The 25560-nt window shown below is 30.6% G+C and overlaps 1 protein-coding gene across 1 annotated transcript; it reads right to left on the minus strand.

Annotated features, from left to right (window-relative positions):
• Positions 1-1554: 1554 nt before the first annotated feature.
• LOC100779519 (LOB domain-containing protein 1) lies at positions 1555-3287 on the minus strand. Its single transcript, XM_003536321.4, has 2 exons — positions 2840-3287; positions 1555-2041 (listed from the first exon to the last, which is right to left on the minus strand). Exons 1-2 carry the CDS (start codon positions 3182-3184, stop codon positions 1718-1720), a joined length of 669 nt encoding a protein of 222 aa, XP_003536369.1. The 5' UTR covers positions 3185-3287; the 3' UTR covers positions 1555-1717.
• Positions 3288-25560: the final 22273 nt, after the last annotated feature.

The following is a 25560-nucleotide window of genomic DNA, read 5'->3' on the forward strand; positions in this document are numbered from 1 at the left end:
GTAAGTCATCATGGTGAAATATGTATAATTTTGAGGTTTGACTATACGAGCTTTCAATTTCAATGTCACTTAGTTTGTTGGATATGAGATGAGTTGGGAGTATACCCTCGATGGCCACATGGTTGTCAAAACAATATATTCCTTTTTGAAGTAAAATGTAAACAATGAGATAAAGCCTTTTTTTTTTTTTTAAAAAAAAAGAGATTAAATAAAGCATTAAACTCTAGTATTAGTTAATTTTTTTTCAGTCTACTCTTGGATCATTGAGGGTTGCACGTGAGATGACAGAAGGTGATTTACAACGACGCAAATAGAGTTTGCAACGCGTTTTTTTGGGCAACGAGAAAAATCATGAAACGTTAAGGATGAAAATGAAAAGATCCTGTAAAGAAAGAAAATGACAAGATTAAGCGCGTTTTACTTAACTGAATGATTCAAATGCTCTATCTACCAAATCATTTTTTATGCTCTCCAAATCCAAAGTACTGTTCTCGCTCTTGTAATTGAGTCATTGCCTAATGTAAAGTGTTCTGTGGGATTCATCCACTTCATTTATAAAACACTAACTTTTTTAATTGTTTGAAAAAATATTACTATATCTTCTTATAAGAGATAGTTGCCATAAATGTTATAAAATACCACAGAGTCTGTGCAATCTCAATATCTCAAACTTTTTGACAATATCAATATAATTTACTCTAAATATTAACATGTGCCACATTTTTTGTATTTTTTAAACTATTTATTTTTCATTCAAAATGCCTATTTCGACTATTCGAAGAGGAAGGTCATCTAGAAACATTACATCATTTTTTTAACCAAAGGAGGGACATTACATCATTAATTTTATTTCCTGTATTTCTGGTCTTAGCTTATATTATATAGTTCTAACCAGAACATACCACACTGAATGGGTGAGAGGATAAACTATTATTGAATGTCATTGTATAATGGGAATAAGTCTTCTCATGTTAATTTTAAAACTTTTTTATTTGATTAAAGTTTTAAAAAATAATGAGAATTTAAGATACGAATTAGAGTAAAATTTTAAACACAAAAAAATGAATATAATTTTTAAAAAACATTATGAGAAGTATATAGGAGTCTTAAAATGATTACGTTAGAAGAAGCATCTTAAAGGTGCTATGGTATTGCAAGCAGAAAGCTAAAATTGTAGTTTGGATGTTACTATTAGATAGATAGCTAGGAAAGACACTTTGATACTGTCCACGGTTGGTGTGACACGAAAAGCTCAATTTTTTTTATTAATTTTAAAATTAAAAAAAAAGGAAAAAGAAAAATTAGGAGGTCCAAACAAACAGTGGCAAATTTGGTTTAAGCCTGTGTCAAGACTGACTCAATCTAAAACACCTATCTCTCTCTTTTTCTTCTCTTCTATTCCTCTTTTCTCTCTTGAGTCATTATATTGGAGAAGACCGCCATCAATTATGTTTTTCTTCTTCTTCTTTTCTTTTTTCTTTTTGTCAAAGGTTTGGCTTATGAAATGACAAAATGAGGTAGCAAGCACATCTACCATATAACTAATTAGATGACTTTTATTGAAATTGGATTCCCCGAGTATAATTTTCATTATCTCTTTCTCCACTTATTGGGAGCTTGAAAGTTTTACCAGTTACTATAGAATAAAATTAATCTCTCTCTCTCTAATTAATGCAAATATCTAAGATACATGAATAACATTTTTCATTAATTTCCATCATGTCCAAAGAGGCTCCCAAGCAGTCCCAAAACTGTTGTCCTCTATGAAGCAGCTCATATCAACGTGAGTTTGAGGCTGAAGCACGTGCTGCTCCTGTGATTGACTCATTTCCATGCAAATAAGCGCCACTAAATTGGCTTGTTGGCACTGCATGTTCACTACCTCAGCTTGTGCTTTGGCCAGCTGTGCTTGTAGCTCACTAACTTGCTTTTGAAGTTGGCATATTGCACCAGCACACCCATAAACTGGGTCTCTGATCCTAGCATTTGCCTCATAAACCATGCTGCTCACAGCATCTTCTCTCTGGGATTCTGGCAGTTCCTGAAAATCAATGCAATTTCATTGTTGTTAACATAAATTAAACCCTTGGTAATTTAAATTGGACAAATTTAGAAAATTGGTGCTATGCTGGTCATAATGGGTAGTACAGCACCAATTTAACCAAAATTAATAAAGATAATTTCCAAATGTGGGCACCTAAATTTTGAGCATTATCTTATATAGTGGTAACCCAAGTTTTAAATTAGGGTTGCAGTTGCTATTGTAGTTTTGCCACAAACTTACAATCTTTGACATTGTGAGAAAGTGTGAACAGATATAATCGCAATTACGATTATTGAGAGAGAAAAAAAACTTTGATATTGTGGCTGAAATTGTGGTTGCAGAACGTTTTGTTTAACCTTGGTGGTCAGAATGGGGAGTTCCAAGGAAGATAGAAAAGAAAAGATACATAAGTAGTAGTATGCAACATGTTTGACTTGGGCATTCTTTTCCCAAAAAGATGGAAAAGAAAGTAGTGGTAGCTAGTGTTGAAAGAAGAGAGAATCATGCATAGCTTTGATGTGTTAGGAAGTTAGAAAACAACAACCCATCAGGCCCATCAATTAGGTATGCCCCCTTGCTAGCTTTCCCTCCCACTTTTGACCAAAACCCATTATTTTGTTTCTCTAAAATGATCAGAGTCAATTCAACCCATTCTTTTGTTGCCTTTCAAGAAAAAATGCCATGCCATGAAGTGTGAACTGGTCACACACAAAGCAACAACAATTAAAAGCAACAACAATTAAAAACAACAACAACAATAATAATAATAATTGGTTTAAATGCATGCTATGGTACCTGCAAGAACTTGATGATGTTGCTGGCTCCAAAGACTCTATGAGCAATGGTGAACTTGAGAGGATCAGTGGGAGGGAAATATGGAGCCAACACACACTTCTCCACACACCTACGGCGGAGGATCTTGCAGGCAGCACAAGGGCTAACCACCACCGGTGGCAGAGGCGGCGGCGGAGACGGTGGAGCAGCAGAGGGAGAGCCCAGAGAGGGTGAAGGGAAAGGAGTGGGAGATTGTGAAGGAGGTGAAGAAGATGAAGATGGAGGAGAGTTTGACAGCATAGTGGGAACATGGATTGGGATTGGTGGAGAAGGTGTTGATGTTGTGGTTTTCACTTTGTACTCCATTGTGTCTTGTGAGAAACAGAGGAAAACAGAGCAAATAAGATTAATGAGTATTCAATAGGACTTTTTTTGGTTTCTTACATAGGATAAAGCTAGAGGGTGAGTTTGGCTATATATATAGAGCCAACAAAAGGAAGGGGACAGAGAAGTGTGACTTCATTCCTACGTATGACGATGTATTTTTTATAAAGCCGTATAGAATGACCTGCTTGAGAAAAAAAGGTGTTTCATTATGAAAACATTTGTCAAGTAAAGTTACATCATGTTACATTTAATAAGTTGATTTAAACAATGTTGTTAATTTGATTTCATTTTTTAAATACTATGATTATTGATTTGGTGTGAAAGAATATATAACAGTGTGTAAAACGGGTTTTGTATTGCTGTTAATCATTGCACGGTCAAGCAATGGTCAACGAACTTACCGTGTGTGCCAGTTTTTGGGTGCTGGGGGAATGAGTGGGTAATTAGGAGAAACCGAAAACATATTTTTTATGTGATTTTTTCAACAAAATTGTTTTGATATCAAACGTGATTATTTAAATAATATTTAACAAAAGGAATAATACAGTTCAGCATGCAATTAGAATGTAGTGTATGAATTATGAAATGATACTAGCGGACAAATTATCCGTTGTTTTCTTTTAACGCGGAAATGTGAGAATAATAAATGAACAATTAATGTTTATAAGGTGAAATTAGGAATAGCTGGGGAGAAATTAAGAAGAAGAAAAAAAATTCGTTAAGAAAGTGATAACAGTAACAAGGAGCTCAGATAATTTTTGTAAGAAGTAATTAGTCGTCATTACCCTATAGGCTTGTACTAATTCAAGAAAAACATTCAAGAAACTTCTGGTTTGTGCCAGAACGTGAGTGTTTGTCTGTTGATTAAGCTTTGGAGATATAATTTTCTTTTTTAAAATGATTATTTCTCTTTCAACTATATCTTTTCCGAATATGCTTTGCTCCAATATTAATTCACCAAAACAATGGATTTCCACAAAGAAAAATGATTAATTAATCAAGTGCGAAATTTCATAATATGTATGAAATAATATATATGTATAGTTGTACACTTTCTTATATATCTTAAGCAATTGAAATTATGATGAAAACCTGGTCCCCAATGTAAACCTGGGAATTATATGGTAAGTTTAATTTAGATCATAGAAATAGCAGCAGCATAACGTAAACTTGGTATCCAATGTGGTCCTTTAGAAATTGACCTTTGCGATTCTTACAAGGTTTTCATAGATTAAGAAGAAATATGTATAAGTAATCATTTATGGTTAAATGTTATCATTATGTTCATTTCAACAATAATCACTATACCGACGTAAAACAATGACGGTAATAATTATTGCATAGTGATAATTATAATAGCAAAGCAATAGTAACTGTTATAGTGACAACTGAACTGTCAAAGAAGGTGAAAATTAAAACTTTTCCGATGTGATGGCGATGACTTGCTAAACATATTTAATATCCAGGCAAATCTGCAATAACCACTGTAAAACGTTGGCATTCAATTTTAATATTGTCCAAAGTCAGAAAAGAATGAGGTGATCATTGATGCAGGTTGTATATAAATTATAAATAACCGAAAATGGAACATGCATGGTAACAATTGGTTTGATTAAGGGGAGCGGAAAATTTGATGAAATGAGAATGTTTTGTTTTTTGAAATTATAATTCATTTAGAAGAATTACAGTATTAAGGATTGAATATTAATTCAGTCGGTAATCGAAAGTCTAATATCATATCATGATCACATCTTATATATATAAACTTAAGCTTTTGGAAATTAATAATCTCGTATTTCTAGCAAACTAAAGAAAGTTTTTAAAGTTGGTATTGAATGTGGTGGATTTTCCATAGAAATATTTTTCTAGATTTTTTCTTCCATTAATTTGTCGAATTCAAACAGCTAGCTTTTCTAAGCTACTTGAGCATGTTCGTATAATTTAAGTCGTAATCTGATTTCACATGGACAATAATATAAAGTTTTGCAGACCGATATATATATTTTCCCCCTTGAGATCCGGGAAGTGAACACTTTTAAAGCATTTTTTCTACTCGGCTTGTAAAAGAAAATGAAAGAGATCTAGATGGAAGAACAAAATTGTTATGACTCAAGTTTAAGTGAAGAGTCCAAATTAAAAACTCAATCCATTAGGTGAGAGAGAGTATGGCTAATTAAATATACCATTGAGCTTTTCTTTCTATATTCAATAAGAAATTCGTAGCTCATCCAATGTCCCAATGATAGCCATTTTTTCTTGAATTGACTGATAACCAATTAATTTCCCTTAATTGATAATGATTTAAACGAATAAAATCCATAATTTAAATAAATATAAAATTGCATAATGATATGAAATAATAAAAAATAGTAATGTAAATAATGCTTTGTTCATAATTTTGTTGGCCGATAAAAATTGAATATGTTTTTTGTTTTCTGCAAATATTTTTTTTTCTAATTAGGAGATGTTAGAGACTTTTTATTTGAGACTTAAGTAATTTATCTCCTATCGAATTGAATTATTTTAGATAAAATAATACCTCCAATCATAACTTTATGTTCAAATTGAGATTGAACTTCAGATCTTAATTAAAAAATCCAATACCAAATCACTTGTGTGAATAATTTTTAGTTTTACAAATACACATTTAATTGGCAATCTATAACAAGATATTATTTAAAATTAAATTCATATTGCTAGCTAATAACAATATTCATGTGTATGTTTTTTTATAGTACGAAATAAAAATTATAGTTAAAGCATTTTGAGTTTTTTTTTTCAAACTATTTTAATTTGGTTTGAATATTAGTTAACATCGATCCACATTTTATGCAATGAATTTACTTAATGAGACAAATTTCATGTCTCAAATTAGTAAAAAATGAATACCAAAATAAATCTTTTAAATGATAAGAGATCAAAACTAATTTTATTAAAAAGATAAAAAAATATCAAAAATATATTTAAATCTTTTGATAAATTTTTAAATAAATGTGTTAACGTAGATCTTCTATTTTCATTCTCATGATTTAGGTAAGAAAGATGTTCTGAAATGATATGTGTGTGATAGTCCGAAGAACAGTGATACTTGTATATTGGACCAATGATAGTCCGAACAACCTGAAGTTTTAACAAATTGTATGTGATATCCCTTTCTTTAATTGGTATATTTTGATTATGTAACAATATTCTGATTATATAATTGGCGCTTATGTTTTGACTTTGTCTATATTTGGCATAACAAACCATAATCCTTCAGTTTTGTGTAGTGTGAAAATAACAGGCGTCCCGCGGCCGCAGTAGCATGAATCACAATCGAATGAACTGTCGAAAGGGAACTGCAAAATAGGTGTTAGTTGCGTTGGAGACATTCCAAAAGCTAACTTCTATATCTATACCTTACCCTTTGTTTAATTCAAATACGTACCATGTGTGTTAATGTACGTGTATCATATGTGTAACGACCAGACCTCATGAATGTAACAGCACGTGCAGTTGAGGGACAAATATTCCTACACCATCATAAATACAAGAGAATAGTTCTTTATGCATACAATTAATGAATAAGCTTAAAAAGGAAAGTGTTATTAATTAATCCCAATTTAGGCATAGAAGGCATCTAGCTTGATTCAACCGAATATGTAAATTATTATAAATGTTTAACATTATCTTCGATCAAAAGGAAGAAATTATGGAGTGTAGATCTGTTTACAAATCTCTGATACCAAAAAGGTACCGAGAAGCCTGTATAAAAGACATTGTAAAAAGTAAAAATAAAGAACACAAAAATAATAGTACAGATAATAATAAAGAACACAAAAGCAATAATATAGATAATAATATAATATAGATCAACAAAGGTGACAGAGTCTCCTAGTTAGATTTATATTATATTATAACAGATGATTAAACTACCGTTAGGACAAGTAATTAAAGCACAATTAAGGATAAGCGGAAAGCGGTTAAAAAGATCAAAGTAGATGGATAGAGGACACTCCTCAAGTGGACGCGGTAAGTTATCTTATTTAAGAAAAATATAAAATATGATGATCTCAGACTTTTTTTAAAACAAAATCTTTTATCGATTTTTTGGATATTAAGCCAAGTACTGAAGATCTTTACCAGTCCATACTCTTTGGATCTTACGATGATCTTACTTGATACCAAGCACCAGCCTAACCATAAAAGATTTCCATGGTTCTTCAAAAACAGATATCAAGGGCACACCTTTGCAGGCTTACCAATCCCAAGTTTTCGAAAAACACAAAGAAAAAGAGACGAAAAGTTTAAGAGTAAAGTAAACATTTGGGTTCTAAATCATATTCGTATTTTCTAAATAAAGATAACTAAGGCCCCTTGAGGGTGCCTTCGAAAAGATTAGCCAGACATAAAGGAATCAAAAGGGAGAAGAGGGGGAAGATCCAAAAAGAAACTTGGTATTATTACACAGACTACTATTACAAACTTTTGTGGAAGCAATGTTTTCCAAGATTATTTTGATGATGCCAAAGAATCAAGAATTAAGAAAATTCCAAAGATTCAAAAATCAAGTTTCAAGAATCAAGATTCAAGATTCAAGAATCAAGTTTCAAGAAAAATCAAGATCAAGATTCAATAATCAAGAGAAGACTCAATCAAGATAAGTATTAAAAAGTTTTTTTCAAAATATTGAGTAGCACAAGAAGTTTTCACAAAATCATTACCAAAGAGTTTTACTCTCTGGTAATCGATTACCAGAAGGTAGTAATCGATTACCAGTAGCCAACATTATTTTCAAAACTGATTTACAAAGTTGTAATCGATTACCATAATCATGTAATCGATTATCAATGTTTTAAAACGTTAGATTTCAAATTTCAAGAGTCACAACTTGTGTTTAAACATTTTCAAATTATTTTCACCTTGTGTAATCGATTACACAATACTTGTAATCGATTACCAGAGTTCTAAACATTTTGATTTTCAAAATTTAAACATGAAGAGTCACATTTGTTGATGTGTAATCAATTACACCTTGATGATAATCGATTACCAGTGACTGATTTCGAAAAATAAATTTCCAAAAGTCACAATTCTTCAAGTGACTTGTTTCTAAAGATTTTTTCAAAAGTCACAACTTTTTAAGTGACTAGTTTTCAAAAGAGTCACAATTTTTAAAAGGTAACTAGTTTTAAAGAAATTGTCAAGAGTCACAGACTTTAACTTGAGTCATCAAGAGATTATAAATATGTGACCATGGCATGAATTTCACAACATCTTTCAACGCTTTTCTACAGAACTTTCTAACTCATTTCTCTTCATCTTTCAACAAATTCTTTACAGAAATTTCTAATTCATTTCTCAATTTCTTTCTAAGAGTTTTTGTTTAAAACTTTCTCTTCCAAGAAAAGTTCATTGTTCAAAAACTTGTGTTATTCATCTTCTTCATTCACTTCTCCCTTTGCCAAAAGAATAGAAGGACTAACCGCCTAAATTCTTTTGTGTCTCCCTTCTTTCTTCCAAGAGAATTCAAAGGACTAACCGCTTGAGAATTCTTTTGATTCTTCCCTTCCCCTTAAACAAAAGATCTCAAAGGACTAACCGCCTGAGATATCTTTTGTTTCCCCTTACAAAGATTCAAAAGACTAGTCGCCTGAGAATTCTTTGTCCCAACACATTGGAGGGTACATCCTTTGTGGTATAAGTAAATGGTACATCTACTTGGGGATTGTTATACTGAGAACAAGAGAGGGTACATCTGTTGTGGATCAGTTCAAGTAGAGGGTACATCCACTTGGTTATTCAAAGAGAACAAGGGAGGGTACATCCCTTGTGGATCTTTGACTTGTAAAGGATTTTACAAGGTTGAAAGAAATCTCAAGAACCGGTTGGTTGCTTGGGGACTGGATGTAGGCACGAATTGTGGTTGAACCAATATAAATCTTGTGTTTGTCTTCTTCTTCCCTACACTCTTTAATTTCTGCTGTGTTCTTTTATTTCCATTTTACTTTTGTTTAAGTTATTGTCTTTGTTCTTTACATCCTCACAACTTAGTAATAAAGCCTAATTGAATCTAGTAACATTAAGAAGGTTAAATTTTTAATTAGTCAAGGTACATTAATAATTAATTCAACCCATTTTCTTAATTATTCCGAGGTCACTTGATCCAACAACTTTCTCCTCTCAGTTTCTCTCACTAGTGGGTCTAATGGTTTTCAGCATACCCACAACTGATCCCAAAAACCCTTTATATAGAGAAAACTGATAGAAAAAGACAAAAGCCCCTTCAGTCAAGAACAATAAAGTTGTTGTTCATTTACTTTATTGCATAGTTGTTTTTACAAATAAAGTTTTATAGATAGACCCAATGCCATAGTCTATGCAACGGTAAAGATTCCCACATTGAATTTTAGCTGTGTTTTGGTAGGATATCTGTCTTCAACTCTTGGTTGATTTTGTGAAAGTAACATCTTCTTTGTCTTGGATATTTCCAGAACAGAAGATGTCTAATGAGTCTTCCATTGAGAGATCGGTGGATGGGAAAGGAGGGGTTTGTTGTCCATGACATCCACTGGCTTCGTAAACTTCTTTGTCATTCTTCTCTTTTTGGAAGAATTGAACCAATTTATTGTTGTGATCAACCGGGAAAGGAATAAAGAACTTCTCATTGTACGATGGCTGGAAGAGCTTTGTATCATGATTTTCTCTTATCAAGTCAAACTCTCGTTTGTCTGATTCTGAAAAGAACCATTGGTACCCTTGTATTTGTGCCCTCATGAGGCTGTATTGGTACTGTGTATTATCCAGTACATCCCAACTTTCATATTCATCATTGAACAGGCAGGAAAAGTTTCTATGATCCTCTGGTAGGAGTTTCATGACATGGCAAGGGTAATTTTGGGCAGAAAAGTTGTTCGGGCAAGCTATTATTTTGATGGCAATGTAATTCATCGTTTCTGCCTGTATTAAGTTTATGGTTTCATTAATTGAGGGGTTAAATCCTTCAAATGTATCTGATGGAGGAATCAAGATTGATTCCAAACATCCATAATCCAATAGACTCTTTGTGGAAATTGCTAAGTCCTCGTATCCAAAGGACTTAAATTGGTCTAGGTCTAATCTGACTTTTCTAAAAAGAAATTTTATTTTGCAAGGACAATTGGTTTTGTCTTCGCAGAATGGGATTTTATTAGTGCATACAAATTTTTGGTTGAAATAAACATGCGCACCTATGTAGAGACCCGGAATTTGGGTTTGGTTATTGTGTACCTTAAACAATAATTTTTGTATTTTCTTGAAATTGTCTAAGTTCAGGCCATTTATTAGTTCGGGGATATTTGGGCTGATTGGGTCTTTATAGGTTTTCTGGATGGTCTTGGTTTGACCAGCATTTATGACTATAGTCATGTTTTCTGGTTCAAGAGCCGTTTTTATTTTATGGATGTATGTGGTATTTAGTTTAAGGGCTTTTTCTGCTTCTTCCCTCGAATAGAAACCTTTATAGATTGGGCTTTGAATACCCTCCTTTGTAAGGTAAAGGTCTTTAAAATTGGTATAAACACCTTTATGAGACCCTGATAATAGGACAAAAGTTGTATAACCTTTTCCAGAAAGAGAGGCTTTTGTAAGGAGAGGAACTCCTTGGTTATCTGCTATGCACAAATTGTATAGGGAGCAAATTATGCCCTTTTTTACTGAACAGACAAATTGCTTGTTATTGTTTGTATGTTTTGGAATATTCCAAAAATTATCAATAAGACAATTGAATTTGTCATTAACAGCTTCCCTATCGGGGTAGTGAAACTCGTTTGTAAGTACAGACAATTCTTGATTGTCGAACTTCATTTTCTGCTTTATGTTTTGATAAGAAACCTTACAAAGCTTCATCTTGTTGTATCCCTGCAAAACGAGAGAGAATATCAGCAACAACATTTTTACTCCTTTTATGTGTTCAAAATTTATTTTTATTCCGTTATGATAAACATACTCTTGGAATAAAAGCCATCTTTTGTGAGGTTTTTTATTAGTATTTTTTTGTTGGCTACCATGAGCCACTATTGCTTCACAATCTGTTCTTATGGAAATTTCACTTTTATTAATCAATAAGAGTTTAAATCCTTATAAAACATTTATTATGGCATTTACTTCGTAATCTGTAGATGTTGAGTATACCTGTGGTTTTGTGTGGTGTTTTCCTGAAGCATACTTACAGATTTCTTCATCATGAATTTTTTCGTATTTGTTTTTCTTTTTCTTTAGGATGACTCCCCATCCTTGTTTACAACCATCACATTCTATGACTAGATAGTCAAAATATAATGGTAAAGATAGATATAGCAAGTTATTAACCATTTCTTTTATCTTCTGGACTAATTGTATATCTTCCGTGTTGAATTTATTTTGTCCAATTAAAGATGTTTTGTTGTAAAAAGGAGTTGTGTATTTTCCTAGGTCTTTAATAAAATTTCTTGCATAATTAAGCAGGCCTAAAAAAGCTCTCAGGGTTTTTATATCTTCCATTTTATCTGGGAAATCAAGAATTTTTTGGGAGGTATGAGGCTGAAGCCTTATTTTTCCGTTTCCTATTTCTGTTCCTAGGAAAGAGATATGGGTTTTTACAAATTTCCATTTTTGACTTTGAGATAATTAGGCCAAAATTTTCAAATAAATGAAGAACTTGTTTAAGATGTAAATAATGTTCTTCTTTAGTTTTTGAGAAGACGAGTACATCATCTATATATGTACAAGTGAATTTTTTATAATTTCTAAAAATATTATTCATTTTTCTTTGAAAAGTTTGTGGTGCATTTTTTAGTCTGAAAGACATTACTTTCCATTCGAATAATTCTTTTGAACAAGAAAAAACAGTTCATTTAATTGAATCAAGATGCATTTTTACTTGGTGAAATCCTGATTTTAAATCAAATTTTGAAAACCATTTAGCTTTCTGTATCCTATTTATCAACACATCTTTAGAAGGAATGGTGTATCCATCTATGTGGGTGTTATCATTAAGCCTTTTGTAATTATAGACCATTCTAGTTTTCCCTCTTTTTTGTTCTGAATGTTTATTAACAATAAAAGCAGGGCTTCTATGAGGACTAGTACTATGTACTATAACTTTTAGATCCAAGAGGATTTTTATGTGGCTTTTACATTCCTCTTGTTCGAAATTTCCATACTAAATATCTTTGGTTTTAATTATCATATCTGGGTTTATGATTTTTAATTTGCACATAACAGGATCTTTTTCCCAATATTTTGTAGGGTCGTATTGTAGCTCGGTTTCTATTTTTATGCTTTCTAAAATACTTTCGTAGTAAGAATCATGGGATGTGTCACATGTTTCTAGAGTGTTTATACTACCATGATTTTTTGATTCTTTTATTTTACAGCTACCAGGTGTGTCACAAGGACATTGATTCTTTTTATTCAAATTAGTAGGGGTATCACCACGCTTTGCTCGTAACTCTGATGTGAGTTCATCTATTATAGGTGGCATTTGTGAGTTTGTATAAATTAATAGATAATCTTTTGTAATAGTAATTGATCTATTATCATGTATGATAAAATCAAGTCCTAAAATCATTTTTTCTTTAGCGGGTTGCAAGTCTACAACATCTGCTTTATTTATGAAGATTTTGTTACTGAAAATTTCACAATTTGTGGATAATTGAATGGTGAAATTTCTAGTTTCTGTATCATTTGTTATTATATCTTCAGACATTGTTCTAGTTTTAATTATTATATTACTTTTGAAGCAATTGTGCTGGGGTACAACACTTTGGCATATAGAAGTAAAAGAACAATCATTATCTACCAAGGCTTGCAAAATTATTTTTGCTTGGTTAAACTTATTTATTTTAGGAAAATTTATTTTAACCAAAATATGTAGGCTTTTATTTTTCTCTTTATTGCAAATTATGGGGATGCAATCTTTGTTTTGTAGTGCCATAAGCCCACTTATATGTTCTACAAAACAGTTTGGATTTTGACTTTTTTCAAAATTTTCGTAAAGAAAATCTACTTTTTTTTCTATTTGATTTAACCTGATTTCCAGAGTGGAAAATCCGATTGTTCATAATTTTGTTTCCAGAATCATTTTCTTTCTTAGGATCAAGAAATTCTATTTTTAAAACAATTTGTACGCAAGTTTTGCAAAAGTTCTTATAGCATAGGCTACAGTGAGCTCTTAATGTTTTATGGGAATATCTTTTACAAAAATGACATTCCTTATGTTCTGGACCTATGTGAAATTGTATTTCATGTTCACAATCATTTAATTCTATTTTAAACATTAAGTTGTATCCCAAATCATCAAGGATTTCTTCATACTAATTGTATTTATCATCTACTGGGTATAGATTTGTATACTCATTTCTAGTGAATTCGTTTAAGATTTTATAATCTTAATTAATTTCTTCTTCTTCAGAGGTTAGTCAGACCAGCTAACTATTGAATATATTTTTGAGTCAGTAGAGACTGTTCATCTATGGGAATAAGATTCATCCTACAACTTTTTATCAATTCTGCTTCTCTTGTAAATAGATTGATTTTATTCGGACAATCTCTCAAGTAAATAAATGTGTTAACTTAGATCTTCTATTTTCATTCTCATGATTTAGGTAAGAAAAATGTTCTGAAATGATATGTGTGTGATAGGCCGAAGCACAGTGATACTTGTATATTGGACCAATGATAGTCCGAACAACATGAAGTTTTAACAAATTGTATGTGATGTCCCTTTCTTTAATTGATATATTTTGATTATGTAACAATATTCTGATTATATAATTGGTGCTTATGTTTTGGCTTTGTCTATATTTGGCATAACAAACCATAATCCTTCAGTTTTGTGTAATGTGAAAATAACAGCCGTCCCGCGGCCGCAGTAGCATGAATCACAATCGAATGAACTGTCGAAAGGGAACTGGCAAATAGGTGCTAGTTGCGTTGGAGACATTCCAAAAGCTAACTTCTATATCTATACCTTACCCTTTGTTTAATTTATTTTCTTTGATCAATATTTCACTACCAGCCTGTAGATTCAACCTTGCAAGCTTATAGATGCCATGCCATATTTTTCGGTGTCTTAATTCAAATACGCACCATGTGTGTTAATGTACGTGTATCATATGTGTAACGACCAGACCTCATGAATGTAACAGCACGTGCAGTTGAGGGACAAATATTCCTACACCATCATAATTAAATACAAGAGAATAGTTCTTTATGCATACAATGAATCAGCTTAAAAAGAAAAGTGTTATTAATTAATCCTAATTTAGGCATAGAAGGCATCTAGCTTGATTGAACAGAATATGTAAATTATTATAAATGCTCAACATTATCTTCGATCAAAAGGGAGAAAATTAAAGCACTGGTTTTCTATTTTCACCATGATATGTGGACCATTAAATAAAGAAGTATTTAATCATTCGATCTATTTTGGTGAACCTCATAATTCCCTAATTTAATTAGTTATAACTTACTGGTACTTGATATCAATACTTTTGCAGGTACACAACGTCTCCTTCCTTCGTCATCCTGAAAGTAAAGTATCCCAACAATAATAAAAAAAATATTATTGACTATCATATTAGGATAAAATAGTTTTTATTAAAAGTAGTGATGATTTTTTTATTAAAGACCGTGAACGTACATAAAATAAATATTTTTATTTCAACACGATTAAATTTATATTTAATATTTATATTTAAACTTTGAATTACATATAAGAGTGGTTTAAGTCAAAGTAACATTAGGATCAAGATGATTTATCAGCGAGTTGTCATTATTTTTAAAATAAAAATTAAATTTCAACACAAGGTAAAGAGAAATTTATTCCATTTTTGTGTCTAAATTATATATAGATTATAGAATACCAATTTCAAAGTCAAGAAAACATGTATAGTTATGCAACGGTTATGTCACATGCATATGATTAAATGACTCACATGTATCTTTCCAGCATAATTTATTCATTGAAGTTAAAAACTATATATGGTTGCTATGACACAGCTAGAAAGCCTAGAATAGCCACTGCTCATTCGTTCAAAGTCAATTAAAAACGTGCATACATATGATTCATACGTTCATGTATTTGAGTTCATCTCCCCCAACCCCTAAACTAGTTAAATGGATAATCACTGAGTAGCTTTCAATCGTTAATTTATACCCATAGTTCAAAATAATCGGTTTGGTCTTCACTTACCACAATAGTATTAGTATGGGACTTTCGCAGTTCAAAATCCTGATGGAATAACAGTTGTTTTGGTCCCCTTCATATGGTATCCAATTTTCATGTGCATAGAATCCGTTCTTGCATGCCACTGTTGTGATACAGATATAGTAGCTACACCCACTATTTTGGGGACGATGCTTACAAATTAAGGTACCCAATTCTGTGGATATTGGGAGAGGAGAGGGAAAAAAAACAACGTAGTTATCCTGTCCTGTATTACAGTTAGGACTTAGGAGTACTGAAAGGAACTACCACGATTGAACATTAATTTCATGCTTTTGTCATGTTTCAGATAATAGCGAAATGTTAAGATTATGTTTGATAGTATATTTTTTTAATATATTATTATTGATTAAAATTTAAGAGAAATTATAAAATTATAAATAACAGTCTATCCAAACATGATTATTTCTAATAAAAGATATTTTAATTTAGACAAAAAAAATCACGGAAAAAGTTCCGGAAATGTAATGTGAGATTTATAAAATTTTATAGCTTTTAATAAATTTCAACTAATAAAATAACATGTTTAAATAGGTATAGTTGATAATGTGTTGGTAAAATATATTTTTCTAGAAAATATTTCTTGTTCTTACTTCGAAATGTAGCGAAGAAGTGGGGACGTGTAATCGTGCTGCTGATAGTGCCATGTCTTGAGACAATGTACGTTGTCTAACAAGTGTTCATGCATGTGATTAAAATACCTTTTTTTTCTGTTTTTCTTTTTCTTTTATTTCCCTAGACTGAGTATAAAGCAGTTTTCTCTAGAAATTACGAGGTCAACTGTCTTTTCAGAGGCTATGGGGTTAACAAATACTACTGTAACCTAAAAAAGTAAAATAGAATTTCAAATTTATATCTTTAAAAAAGTTTAACGGTGAAACACGTTAGTGTCTGATAATAAAAGAAAAATACATTTACCTAAAATTATATATATGGTTATCATAGTGTCATACTAGTTTTTATTTATTGAAGACATTAATCTATAAAAAAAGACTAATACAATCCAATGATTCAAAGTTATGTTTTTTTTAATCGGAGCCTATGAGTATTTTTCAATTCCATTGATCACCTTGAGGAAAAAGTCTTGCATCTCGCCCAACTCCTACAAAGCCCACCCCCGAAGGAGAAAAAAGTTATCGGCACCCATGTTACTAACCTTATGCTTCGCCAATTTTTATGTACCACGGAAGTATTCAATTCTGCTTGTGATATGTGAATGTGGTTGGTTGAAAAAGTTGCCTATATTTTTTTTAAAATTATAAAATTCTTTTAAAGTTAGTAAAAAAAATCTTTCTTTTACTATAATTACTTTTAATGAGATTTTAGTAAATGACAAATTAGTTCTTAAACTTTAAAAATTAATGTTAAATTAATTAATGTTACTATTTAATAATAAAATAGTTTCACTAAAATTTAACCACTACAATTAAGGATTAAATCAAACATTTTATTCTTTCAAGAATTAAATTATCACCAATTTATACATCTAAGTACCAAATAGTCATTTACTCTCAATTTATTTGTATTATTTTTATATTTTTCACCATTTTTTATTTGCATACACATGATAGAAGTGGAGTAAAACTAAACTCTAATATTCTCCATAGCAGTATTGGTTCAAACTTCGACCAGTACCAGCTGCCTAGTATCATATAGAAAGCATTACTCTTATTAGATAAGAGTAATATGCCTACAGTTACACATGCTACCACATACGAGACATTAATATTCTTTAGCAACCACCACGCTTAACTACTAGCTTATGTGGCAATGCATTGAAAATGACTTAGGGCTAAGACCCTAGTGGCTTATTAAATAATGGAGCATAAAAGGTAGGGTCATTTGAGGTGTGGGGGCACAAACACTCAATTTTGTGAGAAGAACCTTTGAGCCTTAGCTCGCGGAAATAAAATGCAAGAAAAATAAAATTCGTGACTCGAATTGTATTGATAAGTCCAAATTAAAGATTTAAACAGAAAAAAGGTCCTAAGAAAGATTGAGACATCAGAAAAAAGCAGATTAACGTTTTCTATGTTCCCACTCACATTTGTTACTCTTTTCCCCTCTAGTTGGAAAAATACATAGTTTGTAACATGGGTTTGTGGAGAGGTAGTTGGGGATTAGCGGGTATTTATCTTGTTCTTCCACACTCATTTTTGTCTTTAGGCTTCATCATAAATCTTTCCAAACTTCAAGGCTTTAATTTAGTCCATCCCCAACGTAGTCTCCACTCTTCATAGCACTTCAATTGGGCCGTCTGAACTTGAAATTGTTTTTTTTATGTCCTTAATTTTTTAGTTGAAATAGGGATATGTTTACATGTATATCGATGTTGATTTTTTTTTTTTCATCTAAAGTGGCAATTTTGATGTTTAATATGCTTCAATGTTTAACTTGGTTGTTTTTATAGTTCTTCTATGGCCATTGGCCTTTTACCTTTTAGTTTTCAAATGTGGTCGAATTGCCTTATATAAAGTGCTGCCTAGAATTACTTCATGCGCTAAAAAAAAAAAAAAATCAAATCGAGCAAACTGTTGACATCTTAATCAATTAAATCAATCACGTTCTATTTCCAAAATAAGAAATAAGGTCCACTCAAGCTGAAATGATGAGGAAAATGCTCAAGAATGATGTTAATGCATGTGCCTTCTCTTTTGTGTAATTATAAAATTTTGTTGAAGTTTCTTTTAATGAACTAGTAAATGCTGAAGCTGTTTGTCCTTGGTGGCCACTGGCCAGGGTCCCAAGTTAATTCCATATGCAGAGCTAAGGCATTGCTAAGGAAAAAAGAATGAACAAAACAAGTGAAGGAGGAGGTCCTCCCCGTGTGGACCTTAAGCCCTTCTAAAGTTCAAATAATTTGAAATGAAGAGGAAGAAAGTTGTGCTCATTGAAGCTGGGGCCTATTCACCAATCTAACTAACTTCATTACTATATTGATTAAGGCTAATCAATTTATAATTCTGGGACAAGAAAATGTCTCCTGTTACTCAGACACTACTTAAGGTTCATAAAAAATTGAAATTAAAGAAAAAAAAGCAAGTGAAAGGGTTTAAATGTCATCATTGTTAATTTTATAAATAATTTAGCTTTTTTATTGAAAAAAAATCTTTATTTTGGATGCATGAAAAAAGGAAGAGTCAACTAAAAGATTACCAAAATGATAAACAACAACAACGGGGGGTGGGGGGCGCTTAAAGTCGCCAATGCTGACTATTATTATTAAATAAATGCTTAAATATATATTTATTTCTTATAATTTAGTATTTTTTATTTTTTTCCTTGTATTTATTTTTGTTTTAGTCTTTGTAAAATATATTTGTTTTTATTTTTTTGTCTTTAAAATATTTTTTTATTGTTAAAAATAATTTTTTACTGTTGAAAGTGTTATCTAAGAAACTCTAAGGACAAAAATAATTTTTTTTTACAAGAATGAAAATGAAAAAACAGATAAGGATCAAAAATATATTTAAGTTTTAAATAAATGTTTGAGTATAATGAAAATATTCATTGATAAAATAAAAATAAAAAATACTCATTATATTTAAACACAAAAAAGTATTTAATATTTTTAAATAACTACAAATATTGAATAAAATGTATCAAAAACTCTTTAATATTGAGCATTTTAAGTGTTAAGATACTTACTAACAAAACATATCCGTATATAGAAGATGTTAGCAACATACGTTTTTGGTAAAAAAAACAACATACCTTTTGATTTTATTTTTTTTCCATTACAAGATAAAATCGCATATCATTCTCACAAAAAAAGACGATAAAATCGCATATGAAGCCAATTAAATAACTAAGGACAATTTTCTATTACTTAGAGCCCACATCGGATTTTACTCAAACGATAATGTGTTACTGATATTTTGATTATTTTCTTTTGTGTGACTGTTAAAGAGAGAGAGAGCTACTTTCTAACATCTACATTTTATTTTGACATAAAGTTTACTTTAGTAACTTTTTTCTCAAGGACAACAAAAAAGAAAAATTATAAGAATTTAATGCCTATATATTAATTATATAAAATAATTTTTCACCATCATCTAAATAAATATCATTATTTAAATTATTTTAAGATAATTATTTTAAAAGCTAATAAATTTATTATAGATAAATAATGATATGATTGGATAACTATTATTGATATATTGATTAATTTTAAATATTAAATTATATATTAACTTATTTAATATGTAAATTTATTTAAAATTTAAAAAAGAACAAAAACTACAGCATACAATAAAATATAAAATGATAAATAAATAGCGTAAAATAAGGTTCAACAAAATATCATCTTTTATTTTTGATAAAAGAGTCATTTTGTATCTGAAAAATATAAAAATATAAATTAAATTGTTTAAATGATAAATAAATATACTAGAAATTAGTAAGTGTATGAATAAGTATGACGCATTCAATTAGTTTTATCTTTTTCCATTTACTAGATAAATTTATTTATTTAATACTTTATCATATATATATATATATATATATATATATATATATATAAATTGTCTAATCACCATTTTTTATATTTACAGGTTAACATTTTATATAACATGAGTTTACTGTTCTCTCTCTTTTCCTCTCTGTTGCTTGTGGATAGCATAGGTACTGTTCTAGTAAGATTAATTTTATTTTTTTACATTTATTAATATTTATTACCTGATCATTTGAAAAGAGCGTGAAAGGAATAATAATTCCAAACATCCAAAAGTCTAATAACCATCTTACTTATGTATACTACGTAATGTTCTTCACATAAGCAAATTTTATTCTAGATTATTATGACATAAGTGCAACGACTAATAACATAGGAGCCAATAGAAAGTCATTTCATAATTATTATAAGCATTTGAACTTCAATTTTTTTGGAAAACTCACTCGTTTACAACCGACACTCCATACACTAAAATGATCACTGCTGACCTTATGGCAACATCTAAATACACTAATTAATAACGCTTTGAAAAAATCACCCATAAATCTAAATCTAAACCAGTGAGACATTTCGTATAATTTGTGTAAGTTTATAAGTTCATAACAGCTCAGTGCATGATTTTATAGGTAAGAACAACAATATTCTCAAATTTATTAGGGGATGGAAATTTTTGTCAGTACTAAGAAAAACTTTATACTTCTTAATTAGTCAGACCACGTTAGTAAGCTTGCCCCCACAATGTCAAATACCGCATGCTATCTTCTACTTGAATACCTAAATAGGATTAAGAAAAATAGAAAACTTAACAGAAATGTTCTAGAAATGATTACTTTATAAGCATAAGGTGTGTACGATGAATAAATCAAAACCAGCTCTAGCAGCATTTCAACATCATGTGTATCATGCGTTGATGACTTATAGTATAACATTAATTAAGTTAGACAAACCAACATTCCTCAATGTCAAGCTAGCCTTGATACCAATGGAACATTTAATAGTAATCAGAAAATAACAATTATTGAATCAGAAATTAAGTTCAAACGCGTAATTAAATAACAACCACAATTAGCAGCTCATGACTCAAGTGTTGTCCAACCATTGGTGGAACCATAACTGAATTAGTCACCTTTAGAAGAAACAATGTGATCCCATTTGTCCTTGTAAGAAGAACCATGTTCCTTGGACTAACAAACATAACATAGCACAATAGCAATATTACAAGAAAACTGGCTTCCACGCGTCGTTGCTTAGTTGGACTTATTTCTTGACTTGCTCACAATCATACACGGTTTCTATCTTTAGTATTTTTTTTTACAGGTAGTTTTATTTTTTTTAGTTAGTGTTAGCTCTGCTTATTTCTGAATGTGAAGAATATAGTACACAACCTTTAAGCAAGAAAAAGCCAAATTAAGTAGGAGCAAATTAAAGACTTTCGAATTAAAGGATATGGTTGTAAAGTTTGGCGTAAAGTTGAATCAAATTAGTCCAGATACAGTGCCCGAATTAGAGGAAAAATCAATGATTGGAAAAGAGCTTTATATGCCTCAAAAAATAATTAACTTGCATAAAAGACCATTACCAATTGGATATGTACTTAAATTGTGGAGTTTGTAGAGAAGACCAAGTTATCTTCATTGTAACTAATCATAAAACTAAACAGAACAATTACAAAAAAATTGAAAATTCAGTGTGCAACTGTAGGTTTCTCAAGCAAATCACACAACTCCCACTAATAGAAGTGATCGTTACACACTTACACACACATGCAACTAGCAATATCCGTTCCATATCCTGTTCCCTCATTATCAGAATATCCTAAAGTGGATTATTTAATTTTTCAGTTTCACAATTTTTTCTAGTCCATGCCAGAAAAGTGGTGATAGATATATGTGAATGCTAGGAACTATGCTGCATATGTCAGTCAAATTATGGTTGGATAGCACTTATAAGTTGAGGATGACATCCCATATTGTTGCCATTATCTCTTATCTGCTTTCATACTAGAGACTAGAAGTTTCTGCCATTGTGCCAAACAGAAAATTCGACCTTTTACCATTTAGAAGCAAATGGGTTGTTGCAGTATAAAGGGATTTAAACTGCAGCATGTGACCATATAACATTGCAGCTTTACTTAACAGTCCTTGAGATCAACCACACCTTGTTCATTATTTCTACCCACATGAATCATTATTGTTTTGGTATTTTTTTCATGATCGTGATGCCACACGACTTTATTTTTTCGTAGTAGTACTACCGATAAAGATTATCTTGCTTAAAGTAGAAAAAATGATTGGCTTCTCATGCTTTCAGCACTAGGTCAAACAATAAGACATTGTACCTCAAAATGGTTATTAAAATTAAAAATAATGCTGAGGGAATATTAGTGCAGTTTCCAGCAAAGGAAGTGAAATTGGATGGGGGCAGAGAGGTAGGCCTCTAATGTTAGAGCATATTGGAGACACTGATGCAAACTTTAAAATTATTTAGAAGCTTTCTGAGAAAGGGTTTTTCAAGTGGGAGTAATTTGGCAACTAAAACAATAAGGTAGGTGTCCCCAGTTTGACAAACTCTAGATTCTCTTGGTTGAGATAGTGCATATTGTTTTGATTGACAATCTCTCCCTGTCCACATGAAGAAAAAAAAATGATAAGATCAAAATATCTTACCATTAAAGCTTCGGTCGGACACAAGGCAGAATCTAAAACATAATGTCATTCATTGTGTAGGTAATTAAACAATTCTAAAGAAGGCACACAGGAAAAAAAGTCATGTTAATCATTCACTTTACTGCATACTTAGCCTCAAAAAACGTGGTGGAACTGTGATTTTGTTTAGAATGCCAACAACCAAAGTACTTTTTTCTGTGTTATATGTCAATTACAGCCTTCCTTAATTTACCTTGTAGAACTTTACTCCATCTAATCAACTTTCTTAGCTGGTGCTTATCATGTTTTGTGCTCATTGATGAATGGTTTATGTTTATATGATTGATAATTTGTTATGGTTTTCTGATTACATTATTCAATTCATGAATTTCTTGAGATAATATGAACTTTGAAGCATTAATTTATGCGCTTCAACTTTTAGTGTCTGTGGCTATATATACGTACATATTCATTCAGAAAGAAATAAAGGACAGTGTGGTACAAATAATCAAAGTGTCTTAAGGTTTATCTGATCAAAAACGGGAGAGGGAGCACAGAGAGAGAAATGAGTAATTCCAACCACAAGTTTATAAATGATTACCGACATTAAGTACCTTTTTTTCCCTTTCTTACAAAGGAAGTGAACCTAAATCATTGAAGGTTATAAAAAGAGGTTAAAGTTTTATAAATTTGCAAGCCAGAAAGCCCAATATTCTGGGTTTGTGATTGCTTGCAAATGCTAAAATGATTCAAGATTTGTGTCTGATTACTGGGTCCAAAAATTATATTCCATGGGAATCTAATAATAGTAATTTAAGCCCCAAATAAAGCATCTTACATAAAATTTCCCCACTTTTTTCCTATTAAAGGTTACCATACCTCATCAAAGGCCCAAACTAGTCCAACTTTTCTATGTAATGAAAATCATTAAGACAAACAATTAAATAAGTAGAAAAATTATAACAAAGTCTAGCTTTCGGATGGCAATGGACTATCATGCAGGAAGCGTAAAAAAAAGTACCTCATGGATGATGCTCTCTTATAACTAATTTTGTCACATCAAATAAAAACACTTGACTACATAAAGGGAAAGCTAGGGAGTTAAGATTCCAAATGAAGTGTTCTTGGCATAAATGAGGGAAAACTTTATATGTAAAGAGCAGAAAAAAGAATAAAGATTCTTTTGATCCGTTGTTTCAATATCTATTTTTTCTTGTCCATTCTATGATAAGCATGAATGAAATATATATATATATATATATACATATCAGATTGATTTAATGTGTAAATATATGTAAAAGATTTTCCTTTTTATCTACCTCTTTAAAATATATATTTATCGTCTGCATCTTTTTCCTTTATATCATATAACAATGGTACATGGCTATGTAAATTTGGGTTCAACTTATTCTTGGCCCAATTATAATCAGGCCTGATATGATATCATGCTACACAGACACAAATTAGGGCTATTGGTGAGGCGGGAAACCGATCATTAGGAGTAACAATTGTATAGTGGATTCAAATTCAATAGTCAATTTGCGTATTTGATTTGGCCTATTCTCGAGACGTAACAACTTTTCTGTGCTGGCTTCTAGAAAGAACTTAACAAAATTAATCCTAACCTAACATGCTAGTTACCTCTTTTATCGTCTACAGTTCCATTTCACAATAACATGCAACTTTACTAGAAGAGAAGAATGATTATCCATAATTCATTCCTCCATAAAGCACTAAACTGGTAGCTCCTACCTTTTCTCTTTCAACCTCGACAATTCCCAAGGAATCCAAATTTTTACCAACCACCTAAACAATGTTTTAGGATCCAAACCCTACCGACAACTGAGTTAAGCAGTTAAAAAGCAAAGTTAGAGGAAAAATAATAACGTCCACAAAAATAATATGCATATACTTTTACATTTAATTTTAACTGAGTTTAAGATATGGCTCCACTCACATTTTTAAACCTTCTCAGGTTCTACGTATCATAGTACATTCACATTAGAATAAATTTGCAGGGTTTATGACTCACTTGGTTTTACCTGGGAATCTAATAATCATTTTTGTGGTTTTGAGACGATTTACCGTTGATGAAATTCTTTAGTCAATATGTAAGAGCCTGTGCTGCTAGTCCATATGCATATGCCTACTAAGAAGGAATGGAGACAGCAAAAAAATAGTTTTAAAAAAATCACTTGGGCATTTCCAAGACATTACCCAATATAAAAAAGAAATTGTCCCATTCAAATTGCTCTTGGCTCCTAGGAACTGAATTTTTTATATTTCAAAATTACCCTTATGATAGAATCATGCTTTCATTGAATAAAATACATAATAAAATTATGATTTTATTGTTATACGATTTTCACATCCCCTTATTATAATTAAATTGTGATTTCATTGTATATTTTTTTCCGTCCAAGATATAATTGTGTAAAAAGGGGTGCAAATAAATTACAAACAAAAATATGTTTTTGTGTAATTTTTTTCACCCCTTTTTATGCAATGGAAAAGTGTTTCCGTTAGGTATTTTTTCATAAAAAATTAATTACAAAATTAAGTTACTTTTTTACTTGAATTAATTTTGATAAAAATCACATTAATGACAACATAAATTGCTTTTTTAACCCTGGTCAAATTATTTGTTACATAAATTAATTTTTTATTTAAATTTAAATTAATAATAACATAAATTACTCTTTTTAATTATAATTAAAATAATATCATGAATTGATTTATTTATGATTAATAAAGATAATTCTTATAATATCTAAAAAAAGGTAATTTTTATAATAATTAATTTGATTACCTTTATAAATGATAACTTGTATCCAATTAATTTAATTTTAGTTTAAAAAGCTATTGAGTACTATTAAAAATGATAAGTTATATCATAATTAATTTGATTATTTTATAAAAGCTAACTTATATTTATAATTAATAAAAAAATCATTAAAAAACACAACAAAAATACAATTTTGTTAGATTTATTTTTCTGCCGTCCAAGATGCATTACAGAATCATGTTTCCT

This window comes from Glycine max, chromosome 10 (genome assembly GCF_000004515.6).
Source record: "Glycine max cultivar Williams 82 chromosome 10, Glycine_max_v4.0, whole genome shotgun sequence".
In the NCBI taxonomy this organism is placed as follows: domain Eukaryota; kingdom Viridiplantae; phylum Streptophyta; class Magnoliopsida; order Fabales; family Fabaceae; genus Glycine; species Glycine max.